The following is a 25,947-nucleotide window of genomic DNA, read 5'->3' on the forward strand; positions in this document are numbered from 1 at the left end:
TGCGCAGAATCACAGCAGTGGTGGGATGGCAGAGGAGAAGCAGCACAGGTGAGCAGAGAAGGGATGCGGGCAATCACCATCCAGGAGCATGTGAAGAGCTGGGTTAATGCCCCCTGGCACCCCTGAGCAGATTGCAAAGGGTGTTTGCATGGCTTCACAAACCCTTTAAGCATTTGGCTCCCACCCTGCTTTCGCCATCTCATGGAGAACCCATTTCTCTTTGAACCACCACACTGCCAGAAAAATCCCCATTTCATTAAAGGCATTGAAACGGCTCCCAGCCATTCCACCTGCAACCGCATTTACAAGCCGCATGTTGGCTGCATTTCTATCAGTTTCCCTTGTGTTCAGTTTTCCCTCTCTCCTCCTTCACATCCCACCCAGCCCCTTAAAAAAAAAGAAAATTAAGCAGGAAAAGAACAGGAGGAGTCTTGAGGTATTTTAGAGGGTTTTTTTTCCTTTAAAAAAATACTATAAAGTTATAAAAAAAGCAAAGAGGCTTTGAGTCGGACCCGGGGCAGAGTTCTCAGGCTGTTGGCTCCTTCTGCAGAATGCAGGCACTTGCTGTTAATGCGCTTTTGACTGCAAAAGAGAAGAGAGAAGAGAGGGTGTCAGTGCAGAGGGTGACAGTTTATGTAGCACCATTCACAGCAAAGTGTCTATTACAGCCAGGGCTGCAACCAGCACCTATCTGAAATTACAAAGAGCAGCAGCCATGCTTCTAACTTCATTAGAGGGGTATTTGACATGGCAACCTTTTATTAATGGGGGGAAAGAGCTTTGTATGGGATTGCACGGCACCATGCGAGCTACGTTGCCCCTCTCCACTGTCAAAGACAGGGCGCCACCGAGCACCAGTTTCTGGGAATCACAAGTGGGGAGAACACTGCTGTGCTCAAGTCCCATTTGTGGGCTTCCCACAGGCATCTGGCTGGTCACTGTGAGAACAGGATGCTGGACTAGATGAGCCTTTGGCCTGATGCAGCGGGTGCAGGGTTAGATGTGCCGAGGTTCTAATAAAGGAACTTGGAAATTACAATTTCCCAGATAATGCAAATGGAGCCTATCATCCCATGTGATAACCAGGGTTCTGCAAGAATGAATCAAAGCAGGAGTCCCATTTTAAGATGCATCACAATGGCATGTGAGTGATCTCTCAGCAGCTCCTCCCCACGTGGCTGCATAAAGTCAAGTGAGCGATGCTTGAGGGAACAAGAAAGGCCAGAGGCTGCTACAGCCTCCTGCTGGGCAAATTTGACAATTCATGGAGGGTGAGCCTTCAACAGCAGGGATAGGGACTGTGTGGTCCTCCAGATATTGGTGGACTCCAGATCCCATCATCCCCAACCACTGGGGCCGATGGGGAGTTGTTGTCCCACAACATCAGGAAGGCCACACGTTCTTCATCCATAGTCTATCAACAGTTCTCAGTCCACTGGAAACTTCGCCTTCAGGGGAAATTTATTGCTAGCTACTAGATACCAGGGACAACAACGTTGGTCATGCCTGCTAGGAATCAGAGCTCTGTGCTAACTCTAGGATTGAAGGTCTTACGCCTCTGAATTCCGCTCCTTGGTAAACAAGCGCAGGAGAAAGCTGGTGCGCTCACATCCTGCTTGTGGGCTTCTCAGAGGCATCTGGTTGGTTACTATGAGAACAGAGCGCTGGACCAGATCGGCCTTTAGTCTGAACCAGCAGGGCTCCTGTGTTCTCGTGCTTTGCTTTGTACTCCCTCCATCACTACAGTTTCATTTTGGGGAATTCGTGGAAACTGTCCCTCTGAGCAAAACCCAAATAGCCCCAATATAATTATCGTATCTCCTTCCTAAACATTTCTACCCTTTATCTTAAAAGTGCTCCTAGCTGGGGTTTGCCATCTTTCCTTCCGCTCCCCACCCCCACCCAGGAGATCTGTGTCCTTTAATGCAGCTTAGCAAGAATTTATTCAGCAGGTAAAGCTAAATCAGTGCATCTACATGCTAGGAAGCGAAGCTGCTTAAGACTAAAGAAGTGGAGGAAAGGTGTCACTCTTAGCTAATATATTATTTCTCTTTTCCACCCTCTGCCCAAGCAGTTAAAAGGTCTTCTATGCAGCTCGAATACTTCTAGTATTTCAAATTAGCTGAATAAAAGCATCAACTCACTTACTGTGCATTTATTTATTTTTTACATAGGATACCAGTGGCCTCACTCCTAAGGCTCTGATAAAAATCAGAACTGGTCCACCAATGAAATAATGCTAAATCAATCATTTGCCTTTTAACTGATGGCAAATTTATTTAAATTTAATTATGTTTCCATGAAGCAATATTAGATGCATGTATTAATAAATGAAAGAAGTATGAGATAACTGCTGAGACAGGTTTGTTACTCAGTGGTATAGAAATTTATTAAGTGCCATATAATCTAATAAACCAAAGCTTAAGCTCAGTGATAGGAAAGCCTGCCTTTAATGGTTTATTTTTCACCCCCTGTTCCACCACCACACCTGAATCAAAGCAACCACAAACATATACATATACAACATCCCTGGGTACTTAGATCTCAGACCCACAGATGGAAATTGGCCCTCACTGATCAATCAATTGAAGGTTTAATTGACTGAGGCACTGCTCTCTCACACACCAGGATACAGCTGTAGAAATTGTAAGAACACAAGAGCAGCTTTGCTAGATCAGACAGCTATCTAACCTAGCTGCCCTGTTTCCTACAATGGCCACGTAGATCCCTATGGGAAATCCATAAGCGGAACAGGGGAACAGTATAGCCACTTTGCAATCCTGTTCCCCAGCAAATGGGCTTCCGAGGAAGGAGGAACTACAAAGTCATACTGAGTAGAAGCCACTGGAAACCTTATCTCCATGCATTTGAACAAAACCTGCTTCTAGCCATCAAAGTTGGCTGACATCAAATATTGAGGCAGTTAATTATCCTGTTTATGATGAACTGTGCAAAATACTTCCTTTTGTCTATGCTGACTCTTCCACCATTGTGGTCACACCATAGATCTTTATAAAGGTGTTACAATACTGGCAATTGTATCTATGACCTCTTTCCTAAGGAGCTCTAAGAAGGACCTTGACTTTTCCACACAGCGGCTGCACACTGGGCCAACATTTCCTTCAAACTATCTGCCACAGACCCCATAAAGGGGAATGTTAGCCAACAAGCTACAAAAGGGAGCATGATGCAACAAAATGTCACTGCTGAACATTCCTTACCCAACACCATTTTAAACGCACTCTCTTGAACACTACCCAAAACTTATCATATGGACTACAACAGAGTTGGTGCGTGTGTTGCTATAAATATATTAGCTTCTGGGGACCATTATATGTCATGTCATGGAGTTATGAAGCAGTCAACCTCGCAGCAGTAAACACAAGTGTGCAGACTTTGTGTCAAAACTCGGGTGAGGGAGAAAAGGCAGCCGACGCAATCCTTTGGAGGCAGACGATCCAGTGTGGGGTGGTGGTTAGAGTGTCAGACTGGGGCCTCAGAGACCAGGGTTCAAATCCCCCACTCAGTCATGAAACTCACTGACCATGGGTCAGTCACTGTCTCTCAGCCTAACCTACCTCAGAGAGTTGTTGTGGGGGGAGGAGGAGGGGGAGAACTATGTTGAGCTCCTTGGTGGAAAAGCTGAGAGATAAAGGAAGAAGAAGAAGAAGAATGTGCAAAGAACGTACCTTCATTGTGTTCTGCTTCTCCTCAAATCCCAAGGAGACAACTGGCTTCTTCCTTCGGACAGAGCCACCCAAGTCAGAGGAGGAAGAGGAAGGCAAGGGGGAGGGGGAGTGCCTGGCCTTCATCGGCCTACAGTAGGTGGCTGTATTCTTGCGTCGCTTGGCCTCCTCATCCGAGATGCAGTTGGCTTGCAATGCCTTTGGCCCATTCAGCGAGGAGGCCCGGTTCTCCAGCTGCGACGCTTTGACTGGGACGTGGCTGGGAGCCCTGCAGTCCAGATGGCTGACCCTCTTAATCCTGGCTCCGGCCGAGACGGTTCCATTCAGGGAAAGAGTCGAGGAGGAGGAGATCATGGATGGCTTGGCCTTGGCGGGCGGGTGGGAGACCTGGCAGCCAGCTGCCTTGCTCTTGCCCAGATCAAGGAAACAGGTCTGTTTGTACGGAGGGCTAGCGGGGGCCCCAGGAGACTGCTTGCGTTTCCGGGCCAAGGCCTCTGGCTCCACGCCGCCAGCCGCCGCCTCCTTGGCTTTGGAGGACTTGCTGGCCTTGGTCAAAGGCAACTTGCTGAAGGACGGCGAAGGGGTGTTGGCCGGGAGTGGGGAGGTGATGGACTGGCTCCCGCCCATGCAGTCTGACTGGCTGCAGGCGGCTGCAGCGTGGGGCGACCCCACTGCATAGTTCATGCTGTGGTGGCTGCGGCTGTCCCTGGAGGCCACGGTGGCTGAAGCCGCGCAAGACACCGAGGTCCTGCCCGGGAGGCTGTGGGGGAGGCTACACACCAGGGAGGAGCTGCAGTTCTGAGAAGTGCTGGATGTGGAGAAGCCCAGAAGAACAGGGGGTGGTGTGGACAGAATTGGATGGTCAGCAGCGGGAGGGATCCTTCTGGTTGGGCCAATAAAAAGGCGGGGGGGGGGGGAGAGAGAGAGAGAGTTAAGAAGACCTGACTTTGGAAAAACCCCTCCAACCCTCAGCTCTTGTTCCTTTTGCCCTCCATGCTGTATCGTAAAACCAGAATCCTCATGGGCTCCCTTGTTTTTTCAGGTTCCAGATATGACGTCGCACCCTGCCACTCTCAAATCCAAAGCCTCCCTCTTTGGCTCGGGTTCCTATCCCGTTCTAAACCCCTTACATCAACACCTGCAAACACATGCACCCAGGCACACGCAGACAGCCACCACCCGCCCTCCCCTTTCCCCTTCGCCAGAACCTGGGTGTTTGTTTTCCCTTTGTTCAGATGAGTGCAGCCATCCATAAAGGATGCGGCAGCGTCAAACCCTACAGCCCAGCGCCACCTGCTGGAGACGAGGGGGACCAAAAGCCCCGACAAAAAACCACGACTACGAGGTCAGCCGGAGGAACGCAATGCTTCTCTCGGCAACCGTGTGCAGAGTGATTGATGGCAAAGCTGTGGACTGGGAACATAATTGCCTGCGCTGCTCTTTTTTACACGGGTGCTTAATAGGTGCTTAAAAGCACACCCACATTTTACGTCCATTTGCAGGGGGAGGGATGTCAAACGTGGATTTCAGCTGCAATCATAGGCTCGCTTATTTTGGAGGAAGTCACAGTGAGCACAGTGGGGCTTCCTTCTTAGTAAAGTGACATAGGATCTGGCTGCGGGGGGTGGGGGTGGGGGGCTTTCTACATTCCCATCTCCCCGCCACCAACCACACAAGAAGCATGCTGTTGTTTCTCATTTGAGCTCCTTGGAGAAAAAGGAGGGAGATACGAATGCAGTCGTTAAGCTATTGCCAAGGGTCCAGATGTCCCTTCTCTAGGCACCACTTCTGCCGAAGAGATAAGGAATGGGAAAAATGCAGGAAATGCAAACACCCAATCTGTCACTTCCACTGCTCCAGCAAGTCCCATGTGGAATGCAGCTGGGAGACGGATGAACATTTGCCACGGGGACAAACCTCAGGCAAGTCGTCCTCCACTACCAGGACAAACAAACCCTGAGCGTGGGTGATAGTGAATGGTTCAAAAAAGCCTCTGAAGAGACCAAGTGCTCTTTTGCTGTAGCTCTAAAGCCCGAAAAAAGGGGCCATTGAAGCTCAGTGGCAGACACCATGGTCTGCACAGTCCCAGGTCCAATCCTTGCCATCTAGGAAACAGCCCTGCCTGAAACCCCAAAGGACTAAGGCAGCCAATCAGTGCAGAGTGCTATACCAGGCAAGATCAGCCCAGGATTCTGCCTCTGTGTAAGACAGGTCCGTATGTTGCTGCATCTCTAAATAATGCCCATGTAAGCAGGATGCAGGATGGGCTGGACCCTTATCTCCCTCACCCCTACACCCATGGGGCCACCTGTCTGTCACCTCGGTAATGGCAGGTGACCCATTTTCACCTGCGTGGTTTGAAATTAAAACGAGACAGGCATAAGCACACTGCGCGAGATGCTTTGAAGCCCCGACAGTTGGCTGGTTGTTGTGGCTTCAAAGCCCTGTGTGTGGCTTTTTGCAAGCCCTGATGATTGTCAGGGTTTGCGAACAACAGCGCACGGGGCTTGGCAGGCAGCACGGATCAGAAGTGCCAGCAACCCCCCTTTTAACCCTTGGAATACAATCCATATTTTAATGTTGATTTACAAAGTTGCTGTTCTTAGCTCTTTATGCACTGGCTACTTCGTTGTTTTAGTATGAACCAGCCTGATAATCTGATGCAAAGGCAGGTTATAAAAGGAAGGAGATCTCAATTTCTGAATCAGCTAGGTCAGTTGATTCCATAACAGGGGGATTAGATTTCTGAACACAAGGATGTGAACTTCTAGGTGGTGTTGGACTCAGTAACTCCTATCAGATCCAGACAGCGTGGCCTATGGTCAGGAGGTAATGGGAGTTTGAATCCAACAGCATCTGGAGTGCCTATCAGAACAGAAAAAGGATAAACACATGGGACAGACATGCAAAAGTTGTGGGGGGGGGGAACCACACTCCGACAAAATACCATATCTCATCGAAACACTATGTTTTGTAGCCTCCATTCTAAATATATTTAGACCTCACCGCTACCCTGCTATGTCCTGGTAAACAGCAGCAATGTCAGTGTCAGGAAGATAGCAGGAGGCAATCAGGAGTTCACTCACAAACAATCATACAAACTTGTTTCTCTTAAATTTGGTTTGCTTTCCAGTTGCTTTTGCCTCAGAGGACTTTATAGCGTCCTGAGGTAGGGTGGTGAAACAAACCATGGTTCAGAAGCATTCACAGTAACACCAAGCCATAGCTAAAACAAACCAAGGTTCATAAGCCAATAACAAACCATGGCTTCAGACATGCTGGCAGTAAACAAGCAATAGTTAAGCTGCTGGGCAGAGTTTGGATGATCATATATAAATAAATTATTATTATTATTATCATCATCATCATCATCAAACAAACCATGGTTTAATAAACCCAGTTTTAATCAGCTATAGCTTAGTGTTAAGTGCAAACAAGGGCAACACACATGCCCATCTTCAGCTGTGTGCAAGGGGCATTAACATGCCACAATTCATCACAGGATTTTCTCTCCTTCCCCCTAGGATTACTTACTTCCACATGTGGGAGCTGAGATGTCTCTCCAGCATGGAACTGAGTGCAGAGCAGAACCGATCCAGCCGTCGACTGAAGACGTAACATCCAGGGCTCACCAACCTGCTTCCGAAAGTGCAGAACTGTTGTGGGGAGATGGAAGCAGGGATAAAAGGCATTAAGAATATTAAATCACGCAAACGGCACGTTCTGAAACCTCTTGCAAATGGGGATGGGATGCTAACACCAAGAGAGTTGTTTCTTCTGCCCACCTTATCTCCTGAGCAAAGAAAGGCAAAACATCACCGCCACCCCACCCCGTTCACACCTGGGTCTCATTGATATCAACAGAACAAGGGCAACGAACCTAATCCTGGACTGAACCCATAGGTAAGTAGCAGAGGATTTGTTTTGCATGTGTAAGGTCACAGAGTTTAGACTTTGGTGTATCCAGTTAAAGAGATCTCAGGAATACATCTTCTTGGAGCCTTTGAGAACTGCTGCTAAATGTCATTGGGTCAGATGGACCAGTGGTCTCACGTGGTATAAAAGCAGCTTCATTTGTCCAAGCATCTGACATTCCCCTCCCACTTGGCATTCTTCTTGCAAGACATGGGGCAAGTGTTTTTCTAAAGGCGTGAAGAACCCATTTCACAGAGCCACACCAGTTTTAGCCTGGTACTTACCGCCTGGGGGCGTGGCGACCGCGTTGCATAATGGCAGTCCACCTTGCGGGAATCATCCACTGCGTCATCCTCACTCTCCTCGCTCGAAACCCGGCCGGTGCTCTTGGGTGCTGGAAAAGGGTAGAGCCCATGGTCGACTTCGCTAGAGGTGGTAGGCAGGTCATCGGGCTCACTCTCTGAGGAAACCCTAGACCTAAAAGCAACACAGGAGGTTAAAGCCCTCTTCAAGGGGAGAGTTTCCTGAATCTGTGGCAGAGATATTACTGACTTCCTTACTAGGACTAGCAGCCATATATCCCTTGCTGCTAAGGAATTCTAAGAAACTTCAAAATTAGTGCAGTTTTGAAAGATTCAGTCTGCCATTTTGATTCAAAATGGCACCCTGCTGCATCCAAACATAAACAAAAACCATCTCCTTGATCGCAGGAACTACTGTACGAAAACTGGTTATATCTTAAGAAGTATCCAAATGCATGGCTAACAAACCACTTCCAAAACATACAGTAGATACTGAATATCTGTGGATAGAGTCTGCTTTTGCAGTGATACAGAAGGTGGTACAGTGCCACCTTTTCCGAGGTCCTGTCCACATCTGTGGTTGAGCCAAAAAAATCCCCCAGACAACTTTAATTAGAAAACTACCCAGTCAACTTCCTTCCCGTGCTTAACCTGGGACACTATCTGCCCTTGTTTTACCTGGAAAGTGCACAGTGGGAGTAGGGTTGCTTTATTCGGCAAAGAGAGGCGTTGGGCAGGACCAGCGATGGCTGTGAGAGTAACGAGGAGTCCTGCGAGAGTCGTTCAGAAGGCGCTTCCTTCCTCACTGGGCTCTTGTCTTTGGGGGACTCGCCTTTCCTGGAGTTGGCCTTCAGCTCGGCCACTAAGACGTCAAAGTCCTTGGCGCGGCCCTGCACCTCACGGCGCTGGTGGACAGAATGGATCTGAGGCACAGAGAATGGTTAGAGGCATCAGCTGACAAGCGCATCCACCGCTGCAGGACTTCACGACACTCGCTTATGGAGGTGTGACAAGAACAGGGCTTTTTTCAGCCGGAACTTGCCAGAACTCAGTTCCAGCACGTCTCAGGTGGGCACCTTTGCCATGATAAGAGAACAAGGCAGGTGTTCGTGGCGAGTTCTGGCACCTCTTTTTCTAGAATAATAGCACTGGACCAGAGCATGACAAAAGCAACAAGCTCAGAGAAGAAGTCCATTTCCAAGCCTATTTTATGAGAAGGCAAGCTCTGACGGGGGATGGGAGAGACTGTCACATGGTGGGTGGCTTTCGAATAAGAAATTTCCCACGTGGTCACTAAGGTGCCACAATGGGGAAACTGGTGCTCTCAACCACTGAACATTTCAATAAATCCAAGCGGCTGGCTCTTAGACAAGTGCTGGATGAACCACTGGGCAGAAAACAAGAGCTCATACCGTTATTAAATTGGATTTTAAACAGGCCCACCTGGAATAAATCTGACTTATGGGTAGAAGGCAGCTGATCATCAAAAAGGTTAACATTATTTACAGTGGCTGCAGCAAAAGCACACTGTGAAATTAGCCTGTGTTGTCATGGGGATGACTTGACACACTGTGTTTCGCTTGCTTATGTTTTGCTGTCCTGGCTACAACTTCTGCTATGCCTGGATTTTACTAGTAACGCTTCATTATCGCACGTATCTCAAACTGCCCACCCAATATCCCCTCTGCCTGAATCAAGTGTCCTGAATGTTTGGAACAGAGAAACCCCAGTTCCGATTCTTCACATGGGGTAGCTGGCTGTGAGAGTACAAAGCTGTCTTTATGGAGCCTTAAGACTACCTCAAACAAGTTAACTTGAAGCTACAAAGTTTTCCACCTATATATGATACCTGGCTGTCTTCCAGAGAGAGATGAGAGGCACAATTCCCCTGGGGGAAATTCTCCTGAGCACGCTTTACTGCAATGTGCAGGAGCTGAGCAAGACCATCCTCAGTGCTCTGGCACAGCTCCCATTTATTTAAGAGCTTTCCAGCAGATTATACCTTAGGTGACTCTTCCCCAACCAGGAATCCTCCCGTTGTTGTTGGACTCCAACTCCCATTAGCCTCAGACAACACAGCCAATGGTCAGGGAAGAAGGGAGCTGTAGTCCAGCAACAGCTAAAGGGCCATAGATTCCCTGTCCCTGGGTTTATAGCAAAGTATTTTCTGCTTGAACTTTTCTACAGAGCAGGTGTTGGGACACTGCTGAACTACAGTTCCCATCAGCCCTAGCAAGCATGGCCAATGGCCAGGGATGATGGGAATTGTAGTTCAGAAATATCTGGCAATCCAAAGTTCCCCACACCTGCCGGTGAGAGTCAGCAGCTTCCACTTGATAGGGTGGCCACTTCTTCTTTTCTTTTAGAACCTAGTCTTGCTCCTATGCCTGACAGCAGCCAGAGACAAAGCCACAAAGCAGGCATCTGTGCTGGCAGACTGGTGTTGATGGCGCAGCAACAGGTAAGCCGTATCGCAGCACACTCTAGCCTTCTTGCAAATGCAGAAATCCTTCATTGGCAACTTGCTTCCAGTAACTCACAACAGTCTTAAGAGGAGGGTAGGCAGCCCATAGGGCTCAGGAACCTGAATAAAGCTGGCAGACCAAGGGCAGCCAACTTTGTGCCCTCCAGATGCAACTCCCATCAGCTCCAGCCAGCATGGCCAATGGCCCAGTATGGTGGGAGCCACAGCCCAACAACATGATGAACATCAACACCCAGAACTGAAGCTATGCTTGCAGCAGGGGACGGGCTATGCAGAAAGGCCTCTCTACTTTGGAAAACCACAGGCAGTGGCGGAGCAAGCCGATCGGGCGCCTGGGGCGGTGCATGTGCCCTGCGCCAAAGGGTGGGGCCAGCCACCCACGGGGTGAGGCGAGGAGGCAGGAAGCTCCGTGGGGCCTCCGAGGAGTCTGCCTGTCTCCTCCCACTCAGCCGCCCTACAGCTGAGGGAGAGGCAGCAGGCGGACCGTTTGGGGTAGCGAGGAGCCTGCAGGCCCCGCGGTGAGTGCCGCCCGGCATTTTGTCACCCCTCTGAATGGTGACACCCGGGGTGAACCGCCCCCACCGCACCCCCCTTCCTCCACCCGACTACGGGCACTCCAGCAAGGTGTGTTGACCAGGGAGGGGAAGACTACGAAACACACACACAGGCTATGCTTGCAGCTTTCCACCATTGAACAGGTGAAGCATTTCTGAGCATAGAAAACTTTTTGCCTTCCAAATTTCCAGATTTGGCAAATGGAAAGGCTCCTTTGTCAGGCAAAGGAACAGGCCCAATTTGGGGGTGGGGGGAGAGTAGCAAAGGCTGGTCAAAACTCTTTCTTATGCTGAACTACTCTTTTGCCCCCATTTCACGCCAATTTCATCACATGAAGCATCATACCTTGCAGGTCAGTAACCGAGTGCAAACCTTCTTGGTTTCGGGGTTCACCACCCCACACTGCCTGTTTAGGTCACATTCTTTCCCTGTGGGAGCAAAACACAGAATTAAGATGCAGACGGGAAAACAGAAGGCAAGGCACTCATCCTGCCCCCCTCCACCTATGTTTCCTGAGGCCTGGTTTTATGCCTTCCCCCTTCCAGTGCCTCAGCTCCCCTCTCATCCTTCAAGGAAGCCCTTATTCAAAAACTCCATATTTCAAGGAACTCTTGACACCTGCTGTCAGAATAGCACAAACAGGTTATTTGTCCATCAATATTTCTTTTCCTGCTGCTTTTTAATTTTATTTTATGGGCATCCTGTGAGGAGTTGTGTCTTTAGCAATCACTGCTTCGATGTGGGTGGCTCTCTTCTTATTCAGCATTTATTGTCCTGAGAAGACAAATACTTTGGGGTCGTAAGAAAAAAAAAAGATGGCAGGAAACTCCCCTTCTTGTCTTCCTTGGTCAACTGAGCCCCAAGTCGCAGATTATGCACAGTGTTCCCCTTCTTCCCAGTCACCTGGAGGCCAAGTGCACAAACCCGGTCAAGAGAGGGATCTGACATACTGGCTATGCATACCCAGCTTCAATTTGAAATGGGTCGCTTCCCCTTTAAAAAAAGGGTGCTACTGGGTACATACACCTGGCCAGAGACTATCAAGCTGGCAGCTTGGCTTTCTGCTAACCCTTTCCCCCGCTCTATGCACCCAACGAAGTAGCCCACCCAACAAGGAAGATCAATCAAAAGCATGCTCCAAATAAAAGAATCCAGAGATATGAGTCTGGTGCACTTCAGAGTCCAATGCAAATGTTCTATCCTAGTCCTCTGGGGAGTAAACCACCCTTTCTCCCAGCGGAAGCTTGGAAGAACCTGGATTTTGGGGTGTGGCATGCCCAGGCAGTATTCCCTTTGATGCCCACTCTTCCAGAATTTGGGGAATTTGGAGATAATGTTGTGTGCAGAAATGCTACCAAACCATTTGGTGATATGAGAAGCCAGGACTGCAGCGCTGTGAAATGGAATACAAGAAGGGAACACACACACCCCAATGCCTTGGCTAGGTGCTGTGTTGCCTCCAGCTACAGGATACTACGGTACTCACGTGGCATCTTCTTCAGGGATTTCACAGCACCAGTCTCTTTCTCTCCCAAGGCAGGAGCATTCTCCATTTTCCTGCTCAAGCTGTCAGAGGGTATGATGGAGTTGCCACTGGCCTTGGCTGACGTTAGGGGTTCTTTTGGTGATGCCACTAAGGAGGGCTTGCCCAGCATCTCTTTTGAGCTGGCAGAAGACTGTCTAGGGGTGTCAGAAAGCTTTGGGGGGGCCTTGATCCCATCGCTGTCTGACTTTGGAAGGCTGGAGATCTTCTCTAGGTTCACAACAGGCACAAACAAACTGGAAGAGAGCAAAGCAGAGCCACAAGTCAGAAACATTGTAAGAATTCGTCATCTCCCACTTCAGTTGACTGAGGTGACACTCTTACGTCTTCATCGTATTAGGTTCTAGCTTCACTACTAACAGTGTCTGGAGGAACATTAGAAGAAGCTGGGCTGATGCTCCAAACATGAAAACTGGAGCCTTAAGATGCCAGTCAAACAGACAGAGTGAATAAAAGGAGAGGCAAAGAGAAGAAAAGAGCAGGTGCAGTTTCCACATTGGTACCACATGAATCTTGGAAGGCACCAACGGCCAAATCTCACAGGTCTTCCCAGTGTCCTGCAACAACAATGTGTCTGGCCATCAGCAATAGACCAAGATGAAGAAAGCAAACTCTGAAGTGCCTTCAGATCATCTTCCATTAACATCGGCAAGGATGCCCCAGTAGTGGGCATTGAAGGGGGCTCCTTTAAACTTTAGTGCAGCCTTTAAACCAGGATTACTCTACTATGGTGGCCACCTGACCTCATGAGTCTCTAGAAATAGACTGCAGTTCCCTCAGTAGCAAGACCCAACCCTATAATAAACTAGTTAAGTTTGCTTAATTCTGCCTTGCTTTCCACAACAAACCTAGAGTCACTAAAAGTGACTAAAACCATCAAGGGGACATCAAATCAGGGGAAACAGATTATATCCCTTCACTTGCTTTTCAGATTCTTTTTTGTTAAATTTGTTATTTATTGTTGCAATTTTTAGTGAAGTTGCAACTGTCTCGGAGAAGGCATTTTAATACAAATAAATAAAATAACCAGATGAAACTTATCAAAATCCATAAAAACACTCCCCAAATATAACCACAGTAATAGGATTCATTCAGACCCATCTATGTGTCTGCGCGCGCACACACACACACACTAAAAACTACTTCTAGCTTCACAGGTCTAGAGGTTAATTTAGCCCTTAAAATTAAGTGGTATTGGTAAAAAGATTATTAAGAATATGCAAATATGGAGTGATAATGGTTGAAAATACATAGTTATAATAGGTTTAAGATACTGAGTAAAGACAAATGATAGAGGGTAAGGATTTGCTGAAAGGATTTTTAAACGGGAATACAAAAGGGGAGGTGTGAGGAGGTCAAAGAAATAAGGAAATGAGCTGAAAGCTTATTGAAAGATGGATTTAACTTTTAACTTTTTTTCTTCCTTTTTTATTATGTGTTTTTTTTTGTTTTTTTAGTATGTTAAGTTTTGTTTTAAATCTTTTCTATTTTGTAAAACTCTACTTTGTAAACTTTTGTTTTGTGTAAACTTATGTTTTGTGTAAAACCTTAATAAATATTTCATTAAAAAATAATAATTTAGCCCTTATCTTTTTATACAAAGAACAAAAAGTAAAACTTTAGCATCGCTAGTTAATAAAACTTTAGTATCCCTAGAGCTGCATGTAGATTTCCCCATACCATATTACAAAATGGAGAATTACACCAGGTTGCATCTGCCATTCTGAAGGGTGCAATTTCTCCAATACCTCTCCCCCAGCCACCCCAGTAAGCACAGCACTGGGATGCTTCCCCCAAAAGCATTGGAGTGAGATTCCATACAGCCCAAGAAGAGTTGGTTGGGCTGTGCTCTGTATCCTAAAACTCAGAAAGGTCCCTGCCAACAAACCCAACCCCTCCTTACCAGAGGTTGTCCTTTGACATCTTGTCTGTCCTCTCAGGCGTGTGCTGGGCTTGACTGAAGGAGCCCTGGGACCTCTCCCGCCAGGACTTGGTGGATCCATGACCTCCACTGGCAAGAGACCGCCCATTGACCGCATGGCACTTTTGTAAATTTGAAGAGGTCTGCACCCGGCCATAGAGCTTGCTGGGAGGTCCATGTCGTCTCTCTAGGTGGGAATTAAGATGCTGTTACTGAAAATATTGCAATCAACTAGCCAATGCCGGAATCCGGATGGCAGCCATCATACTGCAAATGGCAAGTACTGGCCTGGAGTACAGAAATGGGAAGCAAAAGCACCCAATTTATGGATTTTATTCTAATACGAAATTTGGAGGGTTACTATGCAAATAGTGCTCAGTGCCCAATTTGTGATCCCCTTAAGGTTTCATGGGCAATGCTCCAGAAGCCCCATACTGTTATTAGAAAACTGTATCCACACCTCCGTCTCTCCTTTCTGTTGGGAACTTGCTGAACCAAAGTTAGTGGCTACATCCAGAACTTCACATTTAGAGCTTCCTAGCTCCAATTTACCAAGTCATGCATTTTGGAACTAATCCTTTCTGCACCACAGAACTGTGAGAGGCGGGCTCCAAAAATACATCCTTCCAAGACCTGCTCCAAAGAGTGGGTAGCAGACAGCCAAGCAGCTACTCTCTCATATAGCCATTTCCCACTTAGGGAGGCCTATAACCTGATCATAGTCAATCACCAGGAAGTAGGCACAGGGTCCAAAAGGGGGCAATCAGGACCAGCTGGAAATCTGCCTAATCTTAGCTGTCACCACCATCTATGTGTTGCTATTCCGTTCCTCGAGGCCTGATTCATAAAGCCCAAGGGAAGTTGTGGAGGCAAATAAAATAAACACAGTTCATTTATATCCTGCTTCTTCTCCCATGAGGGAATTCCAAGATGGTGTGGATAGGGTTCCCTCATCCAGGTGTTCACCAGGCCTAGACCTGCTTGGCTTCAGCACAGCTGTGGCATCCTGCACCTTCAAGCCATGCCCTGGGACACAAATACCAGCCTACCCCACCCTCTTGGCAGGTTCCTTGGCAGGAGGTCAGACTGTACATTGCCCACCCCCCGCTCCATAGGGTGAGTCGCTAAAGCAGTCCATCTCCAGCCCCTCCACTCTCCCCCCCTTCTTGCTCAACAACCCCTTTCAAAGGCAGGTGGATGGCCTTGGACAATCCCAGCGAGATTACTGCTCCCGCCCCAGGGCACCAGGCCAAAGGAAAAAGTCTGGATATGGACAAATCATTCACAGATGGTGGCGAGAGGAGGTTGCCTAATGTTAGATTTCCTTCGTTGTGCTTTAAGAAGTTGGGAGGAGAAGCAGCTAGAAAACGGCTGGGCCTAAGTCACTAGTGTAAAGGCTGAATGGAGAGAAGTCTGTTGGGAGGATAGGATGGAGGAGAGAAGAAACAAACGGTCTGTTTGGAGCAGAAATGACCCATCTGCAGGGCAATGGTTTTCAGGCAGAGATATCTTTGCCAGATCCTGTCCCTGTTACCCTTTATGGCAGCCTTCCCCAAGTCGGTGCCCTCTGGAAAGGTCCTTTCTGTGCCCACTCCCCCGCTGATGGGAGTGCTATGCTAAAACATCCAGGGGGCGCCAAAATGGGGAAGGCTGAGTCAACCAGAGGTTCAATTTGAGACGTTCTCCCCAAAGCATAAGCTGAGCCACTCAGTTATGGCCCGTCTCCTTTCGAGATGGGACATCACAGGAACGTAGGAAATCGCCTCAGACCGAGTCAAACCAAAGGCCCATCTAGCTGTGAATGGTTAACACTGACTGGTAGCAGATCCCTGGAATTTCAGGCAGGCGACTCTCACAGCCCTCCCTGGAGATGCTGGGGACTGAACCTGCTCAGCAGGCAAGGCAGATGCTCTACACATGAGCTAGGGCTCTTCTCTGCAGCTCAAATGTCTCTCCATTCTGATGTTACCTGATGTGTGTACGACCCTTTCCTAACTGCCTCCCCACATTCTTTCCCCAAAGGGCAAAGTTGTGACATCGGAAGCGACCCTAGCATGACCAGAATTCTGCCTTTCCGTCTCTTGGGCTGCTTGCTGCCCTCGCAGCGGCTTCCTCGCTGGTTGAAAAGAAATTCAAGGAAAGACGACCTTCCTCTTCCCCCACCCCGCCCCCCATTTTCAGGAGGAAAACAGAAAAGGGCCTTTCAAGCCCAGGCACCACCCACTGGGCCGGTGCCTGAGGCGGCAGCAAGCAGCCCTAATTCACAGCTCTCCATCCAGAGGCCACAGAAATTCAATTGGCAGTTTTTGGCTGCTTCGCTTACCGCAGTGCTTCTGAAAGGCTTGAGGTTTGACCACTTGGCCACAGTGGTTACACACCACCAGGTAGAACTCATCGTGAGCTGGGCAGTGACCAAAGATAGACATGTCTGAAAGGACAAGAGAGGCGAGTGATGAGAGAGAACCCTGGAAGAAGCCCCGTGAAACTTTGTCTGTTCTTCAGGCTCAGAAACACTTCAAATAATAGCGGTAACAACACCCCACCATTAATTCTGACAAAAGATGGAACAAGAAGAAAAGTCCACCATGTAGCTTAGAAAGGAAGAGAGCTGAGAGGCACATGTTTGCGTCCCTGCCACAACTGTCTGGTGGGGTGGCACGAAGCATGCCTCACACTTCCATCCTCAGTTTTCCCAGCTGCAAACTGGGAATAAGTACCAGGCTGCTTGTCATGCAGGACGGAAAGATCAAGGAGACACTGACTGCAAAGCAGGTCATCCATTCATAATGCCAGAAGGAGCTTTTATACAGACTTAGACCATTGTTCCATCAAACAAAGCCCTCTTTGGCTGCCTCCCCAAGATTCTTCAAGCACAGATACAAGGAGTTTCATACTGGGCTCTTATAAGAGCAGAGCATGTGGTATATTACTGAGCCAATGCAGCACCTAGATGTGAATTGGGGGAACCGTTTGACTGGCAGCCCAACGCTCCAATGGCACTGAGCTGCACAAGCAAAGATATACACAATTATTTTACATGTGACTTATGTCAAGACTTATCTGCGCAAATGGCTGTCTAGTTCAGAGAACAGCCACTGGGCAAGGCAGCCTCCCCCATCCAGCCTGCTGGTTGAGGCACAGCCCACTTCTCCCAGGCCTGAGACGTGGGCTCACGTTTTAGCAAACACACACAAAAAGGCAGCAGAACAATCGCTTATCCTTGGGTGATGGGGCCGTCACACGCTCCAACTTTGTCAGGAGGCAGCCCCACCTCCTAGCACAGCTGGGGTGGCAGAAAAAAGGGAAAACAAAGAGACACAGACAGGCTGGGAAGCAATGAAAAAAGACCGAGGGCAGCAGGGCAGGGGAGGGGAGCTGTCGGGAGAGACGGGGAGGGGCAAGGCTCAAACTAACTATGGGCTGAGAGTGAGCGCAGAAAAGAGCAGGACGAAAGCCCAGCAGAAGCTCATCTGGAAACTCTGGCTCGGGAGCTCAGTGGAGAGGACAGGTGGCAGCTCACATTTCCAAGGGCTCTGCCGAAAAAGCCCAGGGAGGGAGTTAGTGTGACCGATTTGATTTAGGAGAAATACAGGCCACCATGCAGGGGTCCCACAAAAGACCTGATATCCTTGGGGAAGCCGACCCTTCTTACCTTCTGCTGCAAGCAGGACCTTCCATTTGAGTCTCCACCCTGCCCCCACCACCCAAGACTTGTCTGAGAAACACACACACACAGAGGAGACTTTCTGATCTCTTGGTTGAGGGTAGACAGATGGTGGTTCAGGGTCTTTCCCCCCTAACAATCATTGAGAGAGAGAGAGAGAGTGGAATGGGGAGAGTCAGCACATCTTCACCCGTCCTACTATATTGGAGTCGCACCTGGAATCCTTTCTTTGCGATGAGCTGCTGAACATGTTTTGCTGGTGGCCAGAGCACGGCAGATATTCCAGCTCAGGAAAGAATTTGGCCGGTGCAGAAACATGGTGTGGTTCTTCTCTGCCACTTGGCTCGTTTGCATGAGTCCATCAGCAGCTATTGCTCTGCACCAACTCTGGCTGCTTTTTGTGACACGCTGTGGTCTAACTCATATGGGCTGATCAGGAGGGAGGCTGTAGGCAGGAAGGGGTGGAAAGCCAAGGGCCTTTTGTTGTGGACGTCTCTTAACATCATGTTGCTAGAAACCATGGAGGCAAAGGGTTCTCAAAGCAAAGAAACATGTATGTGGAAGTTCAGCAGCTTTCGGTTATCCTGAAACGCTTGCTAAATCCCTATAACTAAATGTTGGGTATGGGGCAGGGCTGCAGAGGAACACGACAGGACTCAAGGCAAAGTCCACGGACTCATTCATGGGTCATGGAAGATGCAATGTATTCAAGTCTAAGCTTGGAAGAGTATGAATTTCCTGATGAACTACGAGAGACTTCATCCATCATATTCCAAGACCCAGGCAAGGTTTTGAGCTCTAGTAAGGTATAGCCAGACTAGCTCTTGGGGCCAGAATGCCAGCCCTTGGTGGCATGTGCAAATGCAGCTATCAAAAGGGATAGTTGTCTTCTGCTTTTGTTGCGGTGCTTTCATCTAAGGGTCACTTGCTGTGTGAGAATGCAATGACTGCTACTCCAGACAGACAGACACACACACACACACACACACAGAGAGAGAGAGAGAGAGAGAGAGAGAGAGAGAGAACTCCCAGCTGCCCTTGCACTTCTCTCTTCTGCAAAGCATTCACCAGACACAGGGCAGAGGTCTCTACAACTCAAGTCAGACTCAAAGAAGTCTGTTCTTACCTTCTTTAATGAGGGTCATTGCATCCAGCTTCTTGCTCCCATTCCTACCGTTTTCTTCCACATCAGACCCTAATAGATACATAGAAAAAGAAATCCCATCAGCAACACTAATAACCCTTTGCAGATCCATCATCCAACAAAGCTATTGAGAACCTATGACATCTAGACACATTAAGATGAATCATTCTCTCCCCCCCTTACCACATGATTCAAAGTAACGCTTACATAGAAGCAAATCAACCTGAATGCAATGAGACTTACTAGGAAGTAAGCATGCTTAGGACTGCAGGCCTTAATAGGCTTGAAAAGAGCTCAGGAAAAGCATCTATTCCAGTCACAGCTTCCTCAAACTTGTCATGTAGTGTTATGTAGGTCACATTGTGACCCAGAACAGAGAAGATCCATCTGCAAGCCTCAGCAGACAGGACACTAGGACCAGTAAATCTGTACATCAGGATTTCCCCTCTTCGAAACCCCATAAGAATAAACATAGCATGCATGGTCCTGACCCCTTTGAATTTTTTTACTATACATGTATACAGGCTTTGAGGAGGTATATGCAGGGGTATTCTATTTTATCCTCACAACAGCTCTGTGAAAAAAGGTTAGGCCAAGCATGCAACGTGCCCAAGGTCACTCAATGAGTTTCATAGCGGAGCAGATTAAGAACAATCATTTCCATTTGCCCTAAAACTCCAGGTCTTAAAAGTTGCCAAGAGAACAAGGATCCCTAAGAATCAGTTCAGCTAACATGGCAGATGTTCCAGGGCTTCTGCAAACATACAGTAGTGGACTTGCTGAGTCTCAGACTCCACTGGCTGCTGCTTCAGCAGAACTGCTCTGCCAATCCGTATCAATCAAGAGGTGTTTGGAAGACAATGACAAGCACACAGCACCATCCCCTGACTCCTTTGCAAAATACAATGCGCAGGGTAGAAACGTGGCTCTCTCAACTCCACTTGAGACTAGCTGCTTTACAAACTCTTGTTTTCCCATTTCAAAGGGTGGCATTCAAATATCCATGGGCCACCAGAATTCTGTACATGCCCAGGTGTATATGCACGCAGAAAAGGGGCACACTTGCATGACAGGGGATGAGAGACAGCTCTCTCTATTCCATATACTTTTCACATGAGCTTTTCTGCTCTGCTAGTTGGGAACACAAAGCTTCAAAGAAAGAAGCCCTAAGATGGACTTTGAAACAGAATCACCAAATTCTGAGTTAAAGAGATACCCCTGGTTCTTGCCAATCCTTGCCAATGCCAAATTATATTATTGTTTTGATCACAACATCAGAGCTATTTCCCTGGAAACATGTTAATGTTGACAAGCTTTTCATTATAGCAGAACCATTTTCTTATTATGCTGTGTTTGCGTGTGTAAGCAAATGCCTAGAATGATGTGGTTTGTAACCTAATCCCAACATGCATATAAGAAATCAAACACATGGGATTCAGAACTAATGCCCCCCCCATTCAGCTTTCACCAACCTGGTACCCTCCAGATTTTTGGACTACAACTCCCTGTGTAGTCTGGGGCTGATGGGAGTTGTAGGCCAAAAATCTGGAGGGCATCAGGTTGGCAAAGGCTGCCGTAACTCCTTCTGTCTGCGCATCGACCTGAACCTCACAGACATTCATGAAATGCCTGCAAACTCCTTGCGATGCAGATCAAATGCTACCAATTGTGGGGAGGAATCTGGCACAAGGGGCTGATTTGTTTCCAAATTAACAGTGTGAAAGCAAGTAGCAGAGCTGGTCCCCAAAGTCCTGACTCCTGTGCTTTAACCATGACATGATACTCCACTTGCATTTAATAGATTTCACACCACATGGTGCCCTCACAAAGACAAGATGTACCTGTTACAATGCATCAACTCTTTCAGCATCAAAATACAAAACGGAAATCCAAAATAGCTGTGCATTTTTTTATTTAAAAAATTGCATTGACACCAAGAACATTAATCTCCCTCTCTCTTTAAAAAAACCCAGAAAAAACCCTAACTGAATTAAAACGCACATACAATTAATCCCATACCACAACCTGTCAAGAGACAGGGTGGGGGCAAAAGGTGGAAACTAAGCAAGCTCCCCCCCCCCATCTACGAAATCCTTACCATTCCATATCTATTAGCAATAAATAAAAACAATCCATTCAGACAGCAACAGGAAGCTGTCTGCAAAGGACAATTTACAACCTGCTTCTTAAATCCCTGAAAACACAGGAGTCATTATGTAAACTCTGTTGGAGCTGGAAGTAGATGAGGAAACATTCGAAGCACTAACTATATCAAGTGCAAAGGGAAGATAATGGAGGGGGATGGGAGAAGCTCAACAATATAAAAAGCATCACCAGGGACAGCTCCGTTGAGTCTCACCGCCCCTTCTAGAGTCTGCCATCAGGCTGCACTTGAGAAAGTCAAACATTCTAGGGAGGTGCTCCCGAGTGGTTTCTAGGATTCCAAGGACAAAAATCACAAGGGGCCAATCCATCCATCCACCATTTTCATACAGATATACCACCACCCCCTTAGTAAAGGAGGGCAACAGAGCAAGGGACAAGAGGGGGGGGAGCATAGGGATGCTGAATCAGGATGTCAGGGAGGAGGATGTGCAGCTTTTCAGGAGAAAAGGGGAAATCCTAGCGAGTGGTAAACTGAGTGGCCAGGTCAACAGTGCAAAACAAGAAAGAGCTTCATGTAAAAGACAGAAGAGATGATATAAGGAAGGCGAAGCAGATGGATGGGCGGGGACCAGTTTCAAAGGCCTAGGCACAGATCCTAATGGAAATGGAACAACTTCAACAAGAGGAAATCCAGAAATGCAGCTGGGGGAGAACAGCAAACGGTGGGTTGCTGAAAGCACTTTGAAAGGAATCAGTTGAGGAAAACTGTAACGGGATTTAAAGATCAACCAATGGGGAAAATGTGGTTAAAAAGGGGGGAGGAAGAGAAAAAGAAAAGTGGTCAGGGGTCACCCAGAAGATGATCAAGACCCATCAGGGATATCATACTATCCAGGGAAGCACAGAAGATCAAGAACGCTTGCTGCCCACAAGTGTTCCAGTGGCACCTCAAAAGTGCGTATTATTTGGGGAAAACAGAAAAAGTGAATATGTGGAGAACAGGAAGAAAGAATGCCCAGGTGAAATGGAAGCAGTCGACATGAGGGCTCGAGGTGCACGAGAGTCAAGGCGCAAATGTTAGGAAACCTGGTGAGATCACTATGTAATAAATAAATTATAAACAGACAAGTCACGCAGCCTTTACATAGCATGTTTCGGAGACAATCGTGGGCTCGATGACAGAAGAGATCAAAAGTCCGGGGAATCTTGCGAATATGGCTTTAAAAAACAACACACACAAAAAGCCATGCTCGTGTAATAAGGGATCAAAGTAGGAACGAGAAGCACATAAGGAGCTGGGAAACGCGTGGGACAAAGATCCTGCCTTGATCACAGCATGCCCCTGGCGAAATCAGGCTGGGGGAGAGGGGATCCCATTAGGGGGATCGAGAGATCCTAGGAAACCCGGTCTAAGCGGCAGGAAAAGGAAGGCAGGCTCCATCGGGCGGGAAGCGAGGCGGCGCTAGGACCCGGCGGCTCCTTTGTTTGGGGCGGGCGGGGTGAGGGAGGGGGCGCGGGAGGAGGAGGGGAGACGAGGGAGGGAGGAAGCTCGACGGCGGCGGCGGCGGCGGCAGCAGAAACGGCGACGGAGGGTCCCCTGCTCCCCGCCGCCTGCCGCCGCCTCCGGGCCCGCGGGCAGGGCGGGCGCGCTCACCTGTCTCGGCAGCGGGCGGCCCGGCCCTCTCCACCCAGGCGCTCCAGCTCTGCCCCGCGAAGTCATCGAGATTCGGCAGCCGCCGATCCACAGCAGCCATTGCTGCTGCTGCTACCACCGCCGCGCGTCCACGCACCGCCATCACCGCACGGGAACGCGCAGCCCTCCCCGCTGGCCGCGGCCCAGTGCGCAGGCGCCCCGCGCTCCGCGCACCACGGGAAACGTAGTCCTCGGAACCCGCGGCGCGCTCGCTCTGCGCATGTCCGAGAAAGGCCAGGGGCGCGAGAGTGGCAGGTTCGAATCCTTGCCTCCCTTCCTCGGCCTTCCCGCCGTCCTCCGCCGCCAGCCATTTTAACAGGACCGGGAGCAGAAAACGCCCCGAGTTGATGCCCGGGCTTCTGAGCCTACGCTGGAGTCTCGCCCCGAGAAACACAGAATAAAAGCCAAATGGAGCAGACCGAAGGGTCTCGCAGTCTGGCGTCGCTGCCCACAGCGGCTGCCAAGTGCCTGCCGGGCATGATCAGCATCACACGCTAATCCACGGAGCTATCCAGCTGATGAGGGCAGGACTCCGATGTACTGCCTCTGACCCTGGAGGTTCCGCTAGCTGCTAGAAGTCAAGAGATTGTTCTTCTAGCGGTCGGTAGTTAGCTAATAGCAGAGCCCTACTGAGTTTATCAAATTCCCTTTAAAGGTATGTAAGCTAGTAGCCATTTCTCCATCTGGAGGAAGCGGATTTTGTTTATTTCTGCATTGTGAGAAGTGCAAGATAACTCTTGCACGCATTTAACTTGCGTGCATTCAGATTTACACGCTTGGCAAAATAATAATACAAAGGGGGTGGGGGAAATGACTTTGGCAAGCCCCACCCACCATTGAACCAAATGTGTTTTGACTACATGTGATTTTAGCTTTATGCACTTGCCCCAGAATGCAACCCTTACGAAAGTTGAGAGTTGTCTGTACCCCATTTTGTCCGGATTGAAATGAATCTACTGCCAACCACCGTTGTATGGCTGCAATTTCTAGCAGTAAGAACGTAACTCCGCTACTGGATTGGTCCGAAGGTCCATCTACTAGGCCAATGTTTTTTTCTCATGCTAGTTAAACAGATGTCTATGGGAGGGCTGCAAGCGGAACACTCTCCTCACTTGTGATTTCCAGAAGCTGGTATGCAGGAACATACCATCCCCAACGCTGGAGACAATATAAAGCCATTATGGTTAGTAGCAATGAATGGCTGTTTTCCTCCACAAATTTCTCTATGCCCTCATTTAAAGCCATCACTACATCTTATGGGAGTGAATTCTATAATTTTACCTATGTACTGTTTGAAGTTCCTCTCAAAGAGAAAAACTGCTCTCAATCCACTTTCTATACAGCATGATGTTAGAATCATGTGCCCACCACCCAATTCCAGTCACTTCCCCCTCTTCATAAACCAAAAATACCCAGGCACTACAGCCTTTCCTCATGAAGGTAATGGTTGATCACTTGTTTCAGGTATCTTTTCTGTATCTGTCCTAGCTCTAGGATTTACATTTTGAGATGGGACCATCAGAACTGTACGCTGTTTGAAATACAGACACGTAATAGCTGGCTGCTTTGTTTTCAGTCCTTTTCTAGTAATTCTATGCTTCCTCTCATAGGACTCCTTTAGCCATAAAAATGCCTTGCATTTCTTCACACCAGGAGGGTAAAGATATATGCAACATAAAATATATGTTGTAGACATGCAGTTCTCTCTCCCACACATAAACATGCTGAGGACATGCTGGCATCACACAGTACATGGTAGTGTAAAAGTCCCTGTGCATAGCAAGACAGCTTATATATGGCAGGTGAATTATGTTGCTGGGAGCTGGAGAGGTGTGGATAGAGCAGGGGTCAGCAAACTTTCAGCAGGGGGCCGGTCTACTGTCCCTCAGACCTTGTGGGGGGCCGGAGTATATTTGGGGGGGAATAATGAACGAATTCCTATGCCCCACAAATAACCCAGAGATGCGTTTTAAATAAAAGCACACCTTTTACTCATGTAAAACACGCTGATTCCTGTACCGCCCGCAGGCCAGATTTAGAAGGCGATTGGGCCAGATCCGGCCCCCGGGCCTTAGTTTGCCTACCCTACAGTAATGACTGAAGATTAAGGCACTTGTGAACGCCCCAATCCTAAGTGCATTTACTCTGAAGTATAATTCTTGTGCAATTAAGTGGAGTTTACTTCCATATCAGTGATGGAGTGTGCTTGCCAAGCAAGGTGCGCGCTCAGAGACGTCTTTCCCATTGAGCTCAGTGGGCGCTGCACCTCAGCGCCGCCCTCTCGGGGCGGCCCAGCGAGCGGGGGAGCTGCGCGGCTTTGCCTGCGGCCTCCCCTTCCCCTGCACGCCGGGGCGTGCAGCTTGCCTCCCAAGCCTCCTGTGCATGGCAGGAGCGCGGGAGGAGAGCCCGAAGAGAGTGGGTGGGAACGGTTTCGTCGGGGAAGCTGAAGCCTCTCCCAGCGGCTCCCTGTCCAAGCTCCCCAGCAGCAAGCGAGGACCCGCCTCTCCCTTTTCGGGCGGCTTCCCGGCAGGCAGAAGGTAACTCCAAAGCCTTTGCAAAGACTCTCCTCCTCCTCACCCGGGAGCAAAAAGAGCTGCTTTGGCTGCTGCCCCTGCGACTCAGTCCATGCTCTTTTCTGGAGACCAAGCTGAACTCTGACTGAGAGAATTATTTCATGGGGCCTGCCCAAGGCGTTTGGCTCCCCCCCCCCGCATAGACCCGTCCTTAGCTGTGCACTTTTATTTCTCCCTTTAAGTAGCGTGGTGAAATGCAGCGGGCTGCAAACGCACACCCGGCACGCTGCGTGTTTGGTCGTGGGCGAGGACAATCTGCTGCTGTCCCGCCTCACCCACCCACTTCGAGGGGATCAGGGAAGCCTGCGTGGGCGGGAGGAGCAACGCTATTTCTGCCCCGGCTCAGCTTCCAGACCCCCA

The 25,947-nt window shown here is 48.8% G+C and overlaps 1 protein-coding gene across 5 annotated transcripts; it reads right to left on the reverse strand.

The window, feature by feature from the left end:
- Positions 1-437: 437 nt before the first annotated feature.
- On the reverse strand, positions 438-23,159 carry ATXN7L2 (ataxin 7 like 2). Of its 5 annotated transcripts, none has more exons than XM_053392845.1 (11): positions 22,976-23,157; positions 19,198-19,266; positions 16,731-16,835; positions 14,390-14,594; positions 12,430-12,722; positions 11,289-11,371; positions 8,582-8,826; positions 7,886-8,078; positions 7,221-7,342; positions 3,690-4,569; positions 438-582 (listed from the first exon to the last, which is right to left on the reverse strand). In XM_053392845.1, the coding sequence occupies exons 1-11, from the start codon at positions 23,115-23,117 to the stop codon at positions 568-570; spliced, it is 2,352 nt and encodes a 783-aa protein (XP_053248820.1). In that variant the 5' UTR covers positions 23,118-23,157; the 3' UTR covers positions 438-567. The 5 variants fall into 5 exon arrangements, with proteins under 5 accessions (XP_053248820.1, XP_053248823.1, XP_053248822.1 ...); XM_053392848.1 differs by lacking the exon at positions 22,976-23,157 and adding an exon at positions 22,609-22,730; XM_053392847.1 differs by lacking the exon at positions 22,976-23,157 and adding an exon at positions 21,550-21,662.
- Between the last annotated feature and the right edge of the window lie 2,788 nt (positions 23,160-25,947).

Source organism: Podarcis raffonei, chromosome 6 (genome assembly GCF_027172205.1).
Source record: "Podarcis raffonei isolate rPodRaf1 chromosome 6, rPodRaf1.pri, whole genome shotgun sequence".
In the NCBI taxonomy this organism is placed as follows: domain Eukaryota; kingdom Metazoa; phylum Chordata; class Lepidosauria; order Squamata; family Lacertidae; genus Podarcis; species Podarcis raffonei.

Bases quoted from the DNA above. Each gene is read 5' to 3' on its own strand.
- ATXN7L2 (XM_053392845.1), bottom strand. From the start codon at position 23,117: ATGGCGGTGCGTGGACGCGCGGCGGTGGTAGCAGCAGCAGCAATGGCT. The intron at 12,723-14,389 runs GTAAGGAGGGGT...GCTCTCTTCCAG, and splicing joins ATGTCAAAGGACAACCTCTG to TTTGTTTGTGCCTGTTGTGA. The intron at 11,372-12,429 runs GTGAGTACCGTA...TTGCTCCCACAG, and splicing joins ATCCCTGAAGAAGATGCCAC to GGAAAGAATGTGACCTAAAC.